Source organism: Puntigrus tetrazona, chromosome 7 (assembly GCF_018831695.1).
Source record: "Puntigrus tetrazona isolate hp1 chromosome 7, ASM1883169v1, whole genome shotgun sequence".
Classification (NCBI taxonomy): Eukaryota; Metazoa; Chordata; class Actinopteri; order Cypriniformes; family Cyprinidae; genus Puntigrus; species Puntigrus tetrazona.
The window spans coordinates 15,998,940-16,016,424 of NC_056705.1; the positions used below are offsets into that span (position 1 = coordinate 15,998,940).

General features: G+C 37.7%; 1 protein-coding gene across 2 annotated transcripts in view; it reads right to left on the reverse strand.

Annotated features, from left to right (window-relative positions):
- Positions 1-16,617, reverse strand: part of pde3b (phosphodiesterase 3B) — a 42,357-nt gene extending 25,740 nt beyond the window's left edge. The window contains exon 1 of one of the 2 annotated variants that reach the window (XM_043243667.1): positions 14,593-16,617. In XM_043243667.1, the coding sequence (XP_043099602.1) occupies positions 14,593-15,486 (894 nt within the window). In that variant the 5' untranslated portion in view covers positions 15,487-16,617. The remainder of the gene's footprint in view (positions 1-14,592) is intronic. The other variant, XM_043243668.1, reaches the window with a different exon arrangement.
- Positions 16,618-17,485: the final 868 nt, after the last annotated feature.

Below are 17,485 nucleotides of genomic sequence, written 5' to 3' on the forward strand. Positions count from 1 at the left end.
TACGAGAAACATAAAATGGTCCTTTGTTGGCAACGTGAGTGTTGTTCTGGATGAAGAGTCCAAATCATGACAGGAGAGTGTGAAGTGTGTAAAAGATGTACGTATGTGTGAAAGTGAGAAAAAGATTCTATACACACACACACATATATATATATATATATATTTCCCAAATTTGTAAAGATTAAGTAGACTAAATTCCAAACACTCCAGGATCTATAGCCACATGTCTCGTGTCCTCTAGTGTGAGCAATATTTTTCACATCAGTGTGGTGCTTTAATGTTCAAATATCAGAATTAAACCCTATATGAACCCAAACAAAGCTCTCATGTGCAAACCAGTTTCATCCAAGATTGGTAGAACAAACTATCTGATTCAGAGAATGCAAAATACCTACATGATACAAAATCAATCAATACAAAAAACACTGGGCAACACTGTATCTTCATGAATGAATTTTCCAGTATATGGTTAAGCAAGCTGAATGAGGTAAGAGGTGATAAAGGGAAAAACACATTAGTTGGCCAAAGTCACATCTTTGGAATGTGGTGGCTGGAGGAAATTTCTTAAGTAAGATCTCTTCAGGATTACTAATTGACTAGGCTGACTCTCCGGGCAAGATTAGCAGTGTTCAGTTCCTAAATGTGTTTCCAGAAAAAAAAAAAAAAAACACATGGATTTTGATTAAAAAAGATGATCACAAAAAACACACATACACACACAGAGAGAACTTTAAGTTTAACTTAAACTTGATTTTAAACTATTCAAACGTAATTACAAATTGTTAGGATTAAAAAGAATATTATTAACTGCTACATATTGCAGGGCCTGTTCTTGCTCACATAAAACATGTAATGTTTTTATGTGCCAAACCCCCAATGGATCTGAGTTTTCCCTAAGCAAACATTTGTTGATGCTGTCTCATAATTAACAGACAGTAAATAATCTTTTTTATTTGCCCATAGAAAAACAAACACAAATTAACTATTATCATGCCTCAGCGTAGTTACCTTCGACATGTGGTGTCAATTTGCACTAAACAAGCAGCATCTCAAAAAGAGCAAGGCATGTGAGGAATGCAAAAAGAATACTTTCCACCTGATCCCCAAGGGGCTTTAAAACTGTTATCACGATACAGGCTCTCCAATCACTTTTTAGGAAAAGAAAAACAACACAAACCAGCGCACAGCTGACTAATGAGTTATAGGCAGAGAGAACATCTCCAAAAATAATAAATGGGCCCGGAGCGGCTCCTGCTGAAACAGTGACTAAATCATGTTCCTCTGTCCTCGTGCTAAAGTCTGAGCCTGCATCAATCAAAGATCTGCCACATTCAGGTCTTTAGGATATCTGTAACATTTCCAAACAACCGCTGCAAGATTTTCTGATCCTTTTATCCTACAGAGTTTAAAACGCTGTGGTTTCCAGTTTGTTTTTAAAAAGCATTTATGACATTAATTTGACCCTCAGGCTATTCCAAGATGTAGATGAGTTTGTTTCTTCAGTTTTGGTGAAATGTACGAATGCATTACATGCTCAACAATGTATCCTCTGCAGTGAATGGGTGCCGCTAGAATGAGTCCAAAGCTGATAAAAAAAAACGCACACAAAATGAATCAACGTGAAAAGCTGTGTGCTTATAAGAAACAAATCCATTATGAAGGCATTTTAACTTCAAACTCTCACTTTTGCCCTAAATATGAGTCCAGATGCTTTCTCTAGTGGGGGAAAAAAAAAAAAATCTCCTTATCTAAAATTAAAATCCACCAACATATTTGTTTAGAACAATTTCACTTCTAAATGGTGCTGGATCTGTGCGTATTTTCCCAGATCCAGAAGAGCCAACCTTTTTTTACTGGATGAAGCTATATTGGTGATAAAGTGGGCATTGTTTTGATATTCAGCATAAAAATAAATGGCCAAAAAATAAATCTTAAAAAAAAACATCTTGATGGAATGGTTTCTTACAAACACAGCTTTTACTTCACAAGGCGTTAATGGATGGACTGGGTTACTTGTGGATTACTGTAATGTTTTTAATCAGCTGATTCTGATGGTACCCATTCACTGTGAGGCATCCTCTGGTGAGCTAGTGATGCAATTAAAAAAATGTCTCCAAATTTGTTCGACGCAGAAACAAACTCATCTAAATCTTGGAAGTCCTAGGGGTTCACAGTTCATGCTTTTTTCCTTTAATTACATTGTCTTAATGATTCATAAAGGTTCCTCTGCCTACGTGCGGCAAGCATGTAACCGAGTAACGTCAAGCTCGCATCCGTGGCGCCCCTAAGCAGGTTTTACCTCAGCAGCCTGTCATCGAGGATACAGGTGCCCATCAGAGCACTGAGCTCCTTTTGTCCTGTGTGCCATGATGCCGAGAGAGAACATGATACGGGCTGCGACAGGGATCGTGATAGGGCTTCTGGTCATACATCCCTTCCTATGTGTACGCAGGGCCATGTTTGCTGTCATCGGGTTTCTGGGGGGTCAGATCTGTCTGTCAGGCACCGGGTAGAGCCGGGGAACTTTAACTCTCCACGAGCGCCTGTCTGTGTGCAGCTGAGAAAGGCTTTGCCGTGCTCCTGTATGATCCCTGTTGCACGGCACTGTGGGAGCCCTGCAGCTGCTGCAGTCATTCTCTGGGCACGAGCGAAGAGGAGCATCACGCTCCATTTCCCAAGAGCCCATTCCCTCTTAAAAGGCACTTCAAAAATGGGATAAAAAGTTTAACAAGAGGCCTTAAGAAGATCATACTAGTATGGAAGCTTATTTCTGCCACGGGAAAATAAAATTAAGCGAACTGCGATTTTTTTTTATTTGACAGTTATGATTTTTTTTCTTCAAAATGCGTGTCATAATTATGAGACAAAGAATTCTGAGAGAAAATTGAAAGATTTTAAACTCGAGATCTAAACTCGCATTTCTGAGAGGAAAATTCTGAACTGGGAGATATAAGCTCACAAATCACTGCGAGAAAAAAAAGCCCAAATTGTCAGACAAAACGACTTAAAAAAAGACTTCTGACTGAATTCAGATTTTTTTTTCAGAATTGCAATATATAAACTTAGAATTGCAAGAAAAAAAGTCAGACTTGTTAGATCAGAAAGTCATAATTACATTACTATTTGTTTTATTCCATGGCAGAACTAGCGTCTATATCCTAGCAAATGCCATGCATTTTTTACATATACTAACAAAAATATGAAATGTATATATATATATATATATATATATATATATATATATATATATATATATATATATATATATATATATATATATATATATATATATATATATATATACACACACACACACACACACACACACACTGGCATGCAATTTGCATTTTTTCCCATTTTTCTTCAAGCACCGTTATATTTCACTCTGACGTCTTTTGCGAAAAAACTACAATCAACAATCAAAGCTCACTTGTCTGTTTCTTAGAGGCCTCTATTCATTAACCTGGTGGGGAACTGTGTGTGCGTCATACGTGGCAGTTTGGGTGGGCCACGATTCTGATTTAATCTAGCGCAGCGCCACCACCACCACCGGAGCGTGTGCCTGTGCAAGAGCTCACTAAAGTAACGAGTCTTCTGTGCTAATGGCCACGTGATTCCCACAGACGCCTATCACACTCTTCATTAAGCCACATGCTTGAGTGGCCTTCTTATCTCTCGTGACAGCTCACGTCATTCATAACACACACATGAGCAAGTACACAAAGCCCTAAAGAGGCATGCACAGACACACACCTCTCAGAGTTTAACAGACAGTACTTTTATGCCTCATTACTTACATTTACGATGTTGTTTTTCTATAAACTTACTAGAAATTTTAGTCACGTACCAATAAGAATGTCAATGTGTAACTATGTGGACAGACCTGAAAGACATTCAGTAAATGCTTTTTTTTTACATTTTAAAGTAGTAATTTTAAGTAGTGCTAATAATCATTAAATTATATTTTTATTTATACATTTATATTTTTTGACTTTTTTATGTGCTAACCTGCATTGTATTAAAATAAACGCACACATTTAATTTTTTTTATTATTATTTTAGAGTATTCATTTAAAAAAATACAGCAGTCCCCCCATAGTTTAGTTGTTTTAGTTCTTATAGAAAAAAACTTTAACTCTAAAATTGGAACCATACACAGAGGCAAAATAAAGACAAACAAAATCTGAAAGGACCAGAGCACAACTACAGAAATAATAATAATAAAAAAAAAGGCCTGTTAAAACATCGCAAAACCTCTGCCTTTAACTATTTCATCCATTGAAAAGAAGGACTTCCTGAGAAGCATAAACAAAGTCAAGAAAATTCAGGACAGGGCTCACGCGAGAAGGGGGCCAGACGCCGGCACTGAAGTCAGGGCCCTTCTTTTGACACTAATGATTGACTTTTCCCCTCCTGTGAAATGCGACTGACGTCATCATAGCTGAAGCTCAAAACAGGGGTTGGGGGGAGGGGGGCCGGTGGAACGGCTACATTTTATTAGCATTACATTTTCACAGTGAAAACTTTTAATAGAAAAGGAAATGTTTGGAATATTTAGGTCAGTTCTTCCAGGAGTTCAGGTTTCTGCGCTGTAGTGAGTAACAGCGTTTCATAGTTTTGCCCTCTTTCAATGGGGTTCGCTCTCAGCAGCTAAACACACAGACCTTCCTCTGTAGCCACCACTGACGTCAGCAGTCACCTAGCAACAGTCTTTTGGTGTAAAAGCAGCAGTGCTGACACTGTTTTCAAATAAGACAGAAACAGAGCGAGAGAGAGAGAGAGAGAGAGAGAGAGAGAGAGAGAGAGAGAGAGACAGATGGTCAAAGAAAGAAAGAAAGAAAGAAAAAAAGACAAAAAGGAGGGAAAAGGAGAGCAGTGATGCTTTTAAGATGCTTGTGTTTCAATGGCATAATGTATTAAAGTAATTTAATGCTTCCTCAAACACATACGGAGCTTTATATTTTTAGGTGGGAAAAAAACAGGTTCATTTGATTTAGTAACACTTTACAATAAGGTTAATGAGTTAACATCAATCAAGAATGAACAACACTTCTACAGCATTTATTAATCTTAGTTAATGCTAATTTCAGCATTTACTAATGCATTATTAAAATCCTAAGTTGTGTTTTAACATTAGTTAATGCACTGTAAACTAACATGAACTAACAATGAATGATTGTTTTTTTATTAACTAAATTTAATTTTACTTTCCGTGCTTTCACAGAATAATGGACACAGCAGAGACATTAAAATACACACTTAAAGAAATAATAAATAAAAACATTTGTGTTTCCAAAATTCAAAAAAAAAAGTTTAAAATGATTTTGGGTTTTTTTTTTGTTTGTTTTTTTACATAATTGTACATCTGTTATAGTATTTCAACAAATACTATAATTGTATTTAAAAAAAAATTTAATAAGTGCAACTACTCAAGTAGTAAAAAAAAAAACAAATACAATCCTGCATGCCTTTTATTCTCGTGTCATGGAAATCAAAGTTACAATCAGGATCTTTACGTAAATTGTACACAGGCTTCCCGAGCTCAGTAACTCACCCATGAACTCTACATTAGACTCACAATTCCCTCCTCCCCGTCGAACCTGACCATGTGTTCGTCCCCCCGCAGCCGGCCAAGCGAACAAACAGCTTTTTCAAATGCTGGACACATACAAGGATCAACAAGCTCCTTGTGGACTTAAGAGCTACTAGGCCACCTTAAATGTTTGAGTGTCTGGGAACCTTATGGTGCAATAAACCTTTCCTGATAAGCCATGCAGAAAATCCCTGGGCCTACTTAAAACCAATGAGATGTGCTGAGTGTGTGGCTAATATAAAAGAAGGAAGGTGTGCCAGACGTCCCCTGTTTTGACCCGCGGGTCTCCTAGCCTGCTTTCGACCCCGTCCGCAAAGGCAAGGTGTGAACCATCACTTCAACACATCCAGGAAAAGGCACTTATCTCTCAACTGTTTCCATTAACGTCCTCAAAACATGGAGACACAAAGCACTGCATGGATACAGCGAGAGAGAGCACACACTCACACACACACACACACACGGCTATAGAGAAAGAGTGAGAAAGGCCAGATAAGAAGCTGGGGAAATGAGGAACAGCCAGAGTACAATTTGACAAGAGTTTGGCTCGGACGACTTGTCCTCAAATATCCCTTGCGTGCTAAATTAATACAATTTATCAATGCTAATCATGTCAATCACATGTAATATATTAAAGAAACCACTGCTGGACTCGTCTAAACTGGACGAGACATCAGTGGCATGTGGTCAAGGAGGTAACAAGAAGGAAAAAGAAAAAAAAAATTATTAAAAAAAAAAAAAAAGAGAGAGAATCGAATGAAAATGCATTTAAGTAAGCGCACCGTGTTAGTAAACCCGACTAACAGCAACACTTCAGCGCTTTAAGCAACCGCTGCTCAACTCGGCTCAGCCAGCATGAAAAACTAAAGAGCTGCAAGCTAATTGCTGGTGATCATGACGCAAACGGTTTCCAAGGTAACCGAGTTTTGGAGTAGCCGCTCCAGCATTTCCTCATCTGTTTGCACTCACACCAGCAGGCTGACAATGCACTCGCTGCATCCTGTTTCAGTCTGCAGACAGAAACGCCGCTGATCTTTGTTAACCCCTTCCTCCTTAACCTGGAGAACTGCAGCACGCTAGAGTAATTACTCACGCCACAGGTGCTGTTAGGATCGTGTTGGGTGGAAGTCGGGGAAGGAAAAAAATAAATAAATAAATAAAAAAAAGAGGGGTTTTCGGGAAGTAACCGAGGGGAACGGCTGGTTTTATGTTATGCTTTTTTTGTGTCTACCTTAAAATGCAATAGACGACTTACGGACTGAGAGAGATGCAAAGAATGCGAGCGAAAGCGTCAAGCGTTGAAATATTCCAGCTTGGCATGGTTCCTGGCACAACAGAACACATTTATCTACTGCTCCCCTCAATAAAGAGCACATTTCACATTAAAACCAGCTGAACACATTATTAGATCATCAAACACCATTACATCGTGAATGCACTGTAAATCTACCTGAGACGAAAAAAAAGTGCAATTTTTTAACTATATCAGTTTAACTATATCAGTTCATAATTGTTTGATATTCAAATAGATAAAAAATGTATTTTTAAAAATAAACATCAAGGACGTTTTATAATATTAATAGTAGTAACCTGACCATAAGAGTTTATGATATAAAGATCATTCCTCGCTGTCGTCTTGCCCCTGCTCCTCATTTCAAATTTGCAGCTTGGGTCGGGGAGAGGATTTGAGTAACCAGTGTTAACCGATACAACACACATAACCACCAGTTTATACATGAGGGCAGTCGCTCAGAAAAACAGCAGAACTTCATCCTAAAATGTGTGAGTGGTTTTACATTTCTAGATTTCCAAGATTTCTCCCTTGCTCTCCAACATATACACACACACACACACACACACACGCTCATGCCAGTCCATTCAGAGAACGAGACCAAAACCTCAGTCGCGCTCCAATAATGGAAATAGATCACAGCGCTTCATCTCACACATAATAGGGCCAAGCCTCCCCATTCTCTGTTCACTTGTTTTAAAAGGCATTCTCGGAGATTCACACCCTGATTCACACATTTTTGAAAACTATTGCAGTCATTGTTTTTCATTTAAAGAAAAATATTAATATTGAAACTATCAGACCTCCATAAGAAAACACACACAAACACACACTTCATGTCTCCGAGCGCATGGTATGGACGGAGTGTTCTTTACTCTGATCATGCTGTTGAGGAGGCAGTCAGTAAATTGTACATGGCAATAAGTAAAACTTGGCCTTTTTTTCTGTAGACATACTCTCATACGTCACCACTTAGTGACGTCAATGTTATATCATTCCACATGGCATTAGTGCAGGAGAACGTGACAGCTGAGAGGAGCTCCACTCCACTGTTCCACACACACACACACACACACACACACACGCGCGCACCTTTTATCTCTCGCTCGCTCTCTTTGCTTTATATTTAAGGGTTGCTTAGAGGCATTGCTTGCCACTATATGACTACAAATACAACTGTGTATGTATATGTCTGGGGATGAATTTTAATTACTAAAACAATTAAGTCATTTCATTACTAAATTAAATCATTTGTCTGTTGCACTTACTAAAGGAATACAAGATGAAAAAAATTAAATAATAATAATTAAATTTGATCATTATTGTACATAATTTGACAAAAGGCAATACTGCTGACTGCACTTGTAATAACCCCACACTGCGTGACAGCCTTTGTCTTTTATTATTTTAAGTCCTCTGTATTTTTACAGTAAAGCACGGTAACAGCTGATGTTTTAAAAGTCTCAATGAGACGTTAAGACTGTGGCACAACATTGTTGCACACACCATGGCAGAAGGCCATGTAATACCACACAGCCTTTATTCCTTAAATACACACACTCACTCTCACACACACACACACACACACTTTTCATGTTGATGAGTGACTGCAAATGCTCCTGCTTAATCCAAAATAAAATTTAGAGACCGAATCAGAGCTCGAAGAGCTCCAGCACTCACATATAAACACACTAGCACCACATTCAGCAGAAGAGAACATTTCAATATATTAAATGTAACAACATGGTGAAGCATCAAGTTTGCCAAAGCAAGGTAGAAAAACATTCAAATAAGATTTGCGTAACAAGGCCTTTATACCTAATGAAAAGATGCACTTATGCGATTGCTCCCTTTTTTTTTTTTGTGAGTAGCTTACATAAACCGACGGTCGGATGATGGTGCTTTACCGTGAATCTCCGCACGCACTTTAACCTCACTGACACCTCGTCGGGGGTAAAATGTAAATCCCTCTCATCAAGTCCAATGAATTATGAATTGTCAGTTTCGCTGTTCTTTCATAAATACATAATATAGAGCACTTTCGAAATGTGCCACATGCATTGCTGGGGATTCCCGGCCCAGGACGTCTCCCACATTCAGGCATCTCATTCGCAAAAGTGATCTATTCATTTTCAACTGAGGGAAATTATTGTGAGCACACATGGCCTCTCTCTGGCATTTGCATTCACACACACACACACACACACACACACACACACACACACACAATCACAGCCCATTAACATGTCGTCAATTCATTCAAATCATTACAATGATTCTCCTGACAAACCACTTTCACATACACACACACACAAAAACGGAAATTTTTTACACAAATAAGCGATTTAATTTAAATTCGCAATTTTTGAATCAGAATGACAGTACCTTTTATGTTATTATACTTTTCTTTTCTTAAATAAACTTTTAAAATTTAGTGTTGCATTTAAAAGTATAGTCTTAAAATTGTAATTCTTAGTTCAATGAAGATAGATATTTCCTCAGAAAACAGTGTAATGTTTTGGTCAGTTCTCATTCATTACCATTGCAATAATCCGAACATAAAATACTGCCTGTGAAATTCATATCAATTTCCAATTTCAATATAACAACAGCACGACCAAGAACAGCGGTTTTCTCAGCAGAGTGCATTATAATGGAAACACTGTCACAATCAGCAGTAAGCTGTTAAACAAACTGCATTTCATCAAATAAACATTGGTCAGTTTGTAGAGCTTGAAAGATGAAGGCCCGTGTGACAGCATTTTAACCTTTCGTGACTTCAGCATTACTTATGCATGTCTAAACTTTCAGGGCCCTCACTTATTGTTGACGTGTTGAAAAAGATTAGCTGAAACCTTACCTAAACACAATATATTAAACCTCCCAGAAGCTGGCAAAACTGAAAATAGCTATGAGCCAAGTAGTGATTGTTCTCATTCTCTTCGCTTTCATGAGGTCACGAACATCGCGAAATACCCAAAAGTCTCCACAAACCCATATGGCAAAACACCCCGGGGACAAACAACAACTGCCAACTTCACAGCTTCCATATCAACATGAGCCACTAATAGCAAATGACCGAGCTGCATTCCAATCACAAGCTATCGGAATCATTCTGCACGGAAAACTAAATTACACCAATACGTTTTCGACAGAGAAAAAGAAATGTTTATTACTAACATTTTATAATAATAAAAATATATCTGATAATGTGTGAGCAGCTGTCATCGGTTATGGCGCGGCATATAAGTATTCGTTCCTTTTGACTTAATGCTGCAGTGGGCTATTTTCAACAGCAGGTCAGTGTAGTTTACATATAGGCCTAATTTCGCATAAGGCGACATGCACCAATTACACTATGCACATATAAACACATTTTTATTATGTAAATAAGTAAACACGTAATTTTATTTTTACTTGCAATTAACCAATTTTATAAGCCTAATTTTTTACGCCATTTGCTTAGTGAACTGGATGGGCTCTGTCAACTACTATACAGTGTGATATGCAATGATAATAATGACAATCATTTTAATAATGCAAAAATGCTAAAAAAATATAAAATAAAATGCAGCAAAAAGCACCGTTACTCAGCTGGTTATAAGTTTTGCCTTATAGTAAGAAACCGTGGCGGTACATTTACTATACTTCGTCACTGAATGTGTAGCCAGTCAGTATAGTAGTAAGCATTTTTTTCAGTTAAAATTTATATTAAAAATATTTATTTAGTTAATATAATAGAGTTAGTTAGTGCTTTGAGACACTGCATGAGACCAACTAGAGTGAGACGGCATGGAAAAAAAAGGGTCCACAAAGTGACGAAAGATAAAAGCATCACCCGTATGTTACCATGGGCAACAGTGAAATATCCAGCTTAGCTGTTTTGTGCCACGATTGACCAATAACTAACCACAGCAGCGATGCCGCTCATGATGGGTTTTGCTTGATGTTGATCTACGCACACAAATACTAATTCAAGGCTGTAAGCATTATGGTCGTAATGCTGACTGCTGCATTTTCATCAACTGTATTTCAACATGCACGTAACCGACCGGCTTACAATGTGATTAAAGTTTACACAGATTATGCGACACAATTGGCTGGTCATTTTGGCTTTCTATGTGCAATTCTTTCTGCATTTATCTTCAGTTGCTCAGCTCTTCTTTCACTATGCCTTTTATCAGTAGCTTCAGTGCGTCCACTCTTTACCCTGATCACATTCAATAAACTATACGTATTTTAAATGCTCTCCAAATGCGCTTTTTTGCATTCTGTTTGCAAACACCTTCATAGTTTTGTACTGCCTCGTATTTCTATAATAAAATTAAAGAAGCTTCTTGACTAAAAGTCATGCATCAACAGAAAAAAAAGATGATGTTGCAAATTAACATAACGTATTTTTTCTAAGAAAATAGAACTTTGAATATAAATGACTCTTTTCAGTCTGTGATCCAATTAAACAACCACAACTTCATATGATCTGCAAATAACTGCGTCTTTTTGTATATACCCGAGGGGCTAAAATAGCTCTAACTGTAAAATATATGATAACGTATAAAACAAAACAAAATCTAATCGCATTATTTTTATCTCAACTTCTATGCAAAAAGGAAAACATTCACAAAAAAGGAACGAGACATTGTTCGCTGCTCGGCCTCTAAGCATCTAATCGCCGCTCCGTGCGCTATGTTAAATGTGACTGTGCTTTGTTATGATTATCAACTGATTTAAAGATCCAAGCCACATAAACAGCTCAAACAGCCTGGCTACCTCATATAGTGGTCCATCTTAAAAGCGCCATAATCCTGCCATCGGTTCTAAACACAGCTCAGGCTGTGACGAACATTGGGCTGAAAATGCAATGAGTCACAGGTGGCTTGAAGAGAGGACTGGAGCCGTTTCTCACTGTGTGCAAGTGAAAAAGTCATAGGGCCATACGTGAGACACAGCACTGACCGGAACAACATGCGAAAAAATACAAAAGAAATGATTTGCGCGCACATTAAGATCCTGTCATGGGAGAAAAAAAAAAACAACAACACTGCGCCAGTAACATAAAAACAAAAATAAATGCTCACATTATTACAAAGTAAGCTAAACCTGTGTTTACTTCAGATCGTCCGTGATGTTTTTTCTCAACTGATAATGACTGATAATAACCTTACACTCTCACATTTTCGAGGCCTGTACAAGGAGAAAGTGAAAACAAGAATATTAAAATATAACAAAGAAATTTTTAAATATATATGCAGATATAATAAAGATGTAAAATGTGTCATATATATATATAAACATCTTATTTTATTGCGTACACAATAAATATTGCTTCATGTAGATCAACTTCAATACATTTAGCTTAAATTTATAATTTAATTTCACTAAATTTATATTTTCAAATATTTTCAATATTTTTAAATATATTCAAAAGTTGTATCTAAAACATATGTTATTATTATTATTATTATTATTATTATTATTATTATTATTATTATTATTATTTAAAATAACATCCATGTTAAATTAGAGAATACTAATACTAATATAATGCATTCCATAAAATTAAGCCCAAGCAGCACTTTGGGAGGGAAAAAAAAAGCTGTGCGAAAGGTCTAAACAGGATTGTGTGCGAGTACGACCAAAACAAAAAAAAAGCTTAACTATCAAAAACAGTCAGAGAGAATCAGAATGAGACACTTGTCTCTCTCATGGCATTCATGACTCAACCTGAGAAAAAGATTGAAGAGTTGCACAAAAACACCCATTGAAAATTCACTCTACAACATCTCAGCGCACACATAGACGTCAGTGTTAAATGTGCAAATTCAAAGTGAAATTATGCAGAGCGGGATGCATTTAAAAACGCGTTAACGAGGCACATATTTAACGGATTGATAATAAAATTATCTGTTGTTCTATGCATTACAAAAGCCCTCGTCACGTCAACTAAAAGTACAATTTAATCTGTCTCAATAAGATCAAACTGCCGCAGTTCAAACTAGGAGTTAAGAAATGTTAGCAAATTCCACTTATTTTCTTTCGAACTTGAAATTTTGTTTCCAGGTGTCCTCTTTCCGGACCCTACGTGAGGGAGAAGTGATGCCACTGTTCAGTAAGAACAGGTGCTTGCGGGTCAAAATAACGTCTGAAACTGGTCATACTGAAACCTCAATTCATGAGCGTGACTGGAACAGTGCACTCATTCAAAGCACGCTCAAATCACTTGGAGCACAAAGCGAACGGCCTTATGTGCAAGCCAGTAAAGAAGGAACTAAACTCTTCATAATTAATGTGAAAACATGCATAGCTCATTCCACATTTACTTGAATTATATTTTTGCAGTTTACCTAAATGCTGCCTTCATGTATGTGCACGAACAAGTCAGGATGACTACATGAAAACCCAGCACTGTGTGTGTCAGTATATTTACTTTGCAGCGCAGGTCTGATGACCTTGAATTTAGCGTTTAAACATGACCCTTTACCCTCAGCTGGGAATGACTTTTTGGGCAATGTGGGCTTGAAGTAAAGAAACAAATAAATAAATCAAACAACTGCGAGCACCATATCCCACTCAACGAATTAACAAAGTTTCCATATTTATACAACTTAAAGATAACAAAGTGCATGTGTCTAAAAAAGTTAAATAAACAGTCTGCTGATTTTCCATTATCTCACACGCACATAACACAAACCAAATACTTTTGTTAAAACTTTTCACTTCACACCAGAAAGCAAAAAGCAGAGCCAATCAAAGGAAAACATTTAAAACTTTATATACTCTATTTACGGCACAGACAATGGGACAAGGGCTGCCCCGCTTTTCAAGGGTTTGAATCAATGATTAATACTGTAAGTTTTGTTTCACTTCAGGACAAACGCAATATTCTGAGCAGCTTGTGCATATAAAAAAAAAAATTACATTTTTTCCTCTAGTACTGAGAAAAGGCAGTGAGGAAATATTACTCTGATTCTACTGAACAGACGTTTTATTAAACGTGTTTTTTCTAAATGATTAAAAAAAATATGAAAATAATATTTTACAGGACACATTGCCATATTTAAAATAAAAATCAGACTACTGGGCCAACAAAGATGATGGAACCAAAAATTTAACGTAGGCCTATATGCGGTTTTGATCTATTTGAAACATATCGAAATACGCTTGGTGTTCGTTTTAAAATACCTAACGAAGTAAAACAGAAACGTTCAGCAAATGAAGAAAAGTTCTCACCCCCATCAAAGTGAAACAATCACACCAAAATAAATTTAACTAGGCAACAGGTGACTGACCCGACAACGGTGTGTAACACCATCACATTTATGATAAGAAATCTGTGGCTAACTGTTGTATAAGGACTGTTTTATATTGCGGTTATGTTTAGGGGGTATCAGCAGTGTGTTTTGGCAGAAATGTCATAGAATAAATGTTTCTGGTTCCCCAAAGAGCCTTTCATTAAAAAAAGACCCATGCTTTTTTAACGTGAAGAACACCTTAAACTTTTTTGTTCGCTATAAAGAACTTTTTGTTGAAAAGAAAAGTTGTCGAAAGAGCTACATATGAAATAGAGAAGCTTTATTTTTTTTTATGAGTGCATGTAGTCTTTTGGAGTGTCGCAAGCGTTGTGTATCAGGAGTATGGTGATTTGTGATGGGTTTTATAGTGCGTTTCAGGAATGTGATGGCATATATCAACCGGTAACAGCCCCTACCTGTTCTCTGGATATACAGGGCAGAGAAGGTCTGCGGGGCATCTTGCAACTGCCGTAATAACTGCTGGACGTCTCTCCCAGAGAAACACAGCTGGACCTTCTCCTGGGTCTGATCACGGGAACTTTCTCCTCCGCGTTAGGGATCCTGCCGGCCGTCTCCCTCGGTGGGTAATAGTGATCGAAACAGAGCGCCAGGAGAGAGCCGGAGACCCCCGCCACGCACGCCAGCACCGGCCTGAGGGACGAAGACAGGCAGCCGAGGCTGGTGAAGGACAGCAGCCACACCAGGCTGGCGAAGACCAGGATCAGGACGCTGTGTTTGAGTTTGAGAGACGGGATGAGAGTGAGCAGACCCACGCAGCCCAGCACAAACAGCAACCTGCCCATCATTTGCATCTGATGCTGCTCCTCTCCCCACTGCAACAAGCGCAAGACCATCAAATCCCCCAAGTAGCATGATGCTGGTAAGGACAAAAGCCAACATCTGCTGCTTTCTCTCTTCGTCCGCCTCAGGTAGAGGGTGAGGAAGAAATACGCGCAGCCGATGCTGAATAAAGGACTGATGGACTGAGAGAAACCAAAGAGGAAAGTCCGCAGCTCCGAGACGCCGTGTTCACTCTGAAAGCTCCTAGAAATAAAGCAGGAGAGCGCCAGGACCGCCAGCGCTCCCACGTAGAGAGCATAGCCTCGGAATAGTTTGGACTTGAGGATATCCTCATTGCAAAACCTACAGACGTTGAATAAAAAGCCCCTCGGATGGTCTTGTTTCAACGGAGTGACGCAGCTCTTCACATAGCCGTTCCTGAAGCTCTCCGCGCTGTTTGCATTGCCAACAACACCATCGTGCTGTCTGATTTTACTGTGCAAAACCTCTCCTTCCTCCCGCACAGCCATGTTGTCCTCCTTCGGTGCGCTTTAAACTTTCATTCCTCCGAGATAAATCCTCCGCGTGTCAACGTTTCACTACATGACGGCAAACGCGCTCCATGGTCACTCAAACGTGCTCAGGCATTTTGGCCAGGAGGAAAAGAGGCTGAAATGTTGTTGTTTTTTAGCAGACTCGAGCTCTATGTCGCCGTCTAGGTGCGACAATTTGTAACAATGACTAGAGCGCGAGAGACACAGACGCGCGCGCGCTCTGCAGCGCAGCCAAACCGCGCCGCCTTCGATTTATGTCTGTATCTTTCATTTCTAGTCGTTTTTTCCCAGCCTTAATGCGGTTCTTAAACAATACCAAAGAGTGTTTAAGTATATCTACGTGTGGAAAATATATAGCCCAATAATACTTAAAATACAGCATATGTGTGTCCTGTGTATGTTTCAGTGAGTGTATCTTATAATTAGTAATTGTGGAGCCCTGTGTATTGTATACATACGTTGAATTAATTGTTTATGTCTACGACTATAGCATATCGAGTCACGTAATAGCGTTGACTATTCAAGCTGTACGTTTTCGGCACCAATGAGACAACAGGCCCTTATGGTTTCAATGCATAAGCGCCACAAGAGGTCACTAACATTGACATTATGCTACAGCTTAGTTGTCAACTGTTTTTTTTGTTTTGTTTTGGGGGTTTTTTTTTTACCAGTGATGGTGATTCTGAGTCTTAGCCGGCTGAGAAACTCCCACATATTACTGTGTTTTATTATATAACACTGCATACTCGCTCAGCATCATTACATTATGCTATTTTTTTTCAGTGAACTTGAATCACATTCTTTACAATGTACTCTAATCAACCAAAGAGGATATCACCAAATACCAAGCAAAGCTGTATCTGTTAACATTAGCTAATGCACTGTGAACTATAAGGTAAAGAGTTGTATTTTTACTAACTAGCAGTAATCGATTAGTATGTGTAAGTTTAACAAAAGATAAAGTGTTAGCCAAGTATACATTTTTAGAGAAATATTTCTTCCTGCAAATGGATCTGTCCTCAGAGCACCAGCAGTACCTTTTTAGCATATTTCTTTTGGGCATTGTTTTAATTTAAGGTTACAACTTGAGGACTTTTTTTAAAATTCAGTGATAAGGCTGAGGCTTTTTTTCCACTTGAACTGATCTGAAAAAGACCAAAAAAAAAAATATTGTAGAAAATAAAATTAGCCTATGATTCTTTTGTCTTTGTTCAGTCAACACCTTTTCCCTTTCCTAAAAAAAACGAGGGAAAGTCCTTCTGATGCCAATGCTTTCCGTTAAAAAGTTCTCTCCTTTGAAGCATGAACACAAAATTGGTTTTATTTTATGTTCTTAGGATGACTCACTTTTGTAAAAAGATCCAGATATAGAAGTTTATGATAATGTTATATATTTATTACATATTGACGAGCAAGAACAATTCATGCACTTGGCTGGAAAATTGGTCAGAAATTGTGGTTCTCGCATTATGGTTCATTTATGATCTGAAATGCATTGAAATTGACCTCATTTACTTTACTTCTGTGCTGCAATCCCCATAGCTATCTTGAGAGCCTTTCCATGATTTCAGCTGCACAAGTGAAGTGGTTGAGAGACAAGTCAATAAAACCACCAGTCATTCTCATGTGAGGATCATGTACACTAATGCATCTTCCAAGCTTTTATGAAACTGACAGAAAGCTGTTCAGCAGGAGGCCATGATATTATATATATATATATATATATATATATATATATATATATATATAAACAAATGTTTATATGCTACACTAGTATTACGCTATATTTGAGAGTATGAAGGCTTTATTGATTTTTAAATAAGAATATTTACATTTTCTATTTTCATTTAAATTTTAGTCAAAATTATAGTAATTTTAGATGTCTATCGTTTTTAGCATTTTTTAAATTTCATTTATTTTATAATGATAAAGAAAGAAATGCATCGATAACTAGCTTAAATAGTATATATTTATG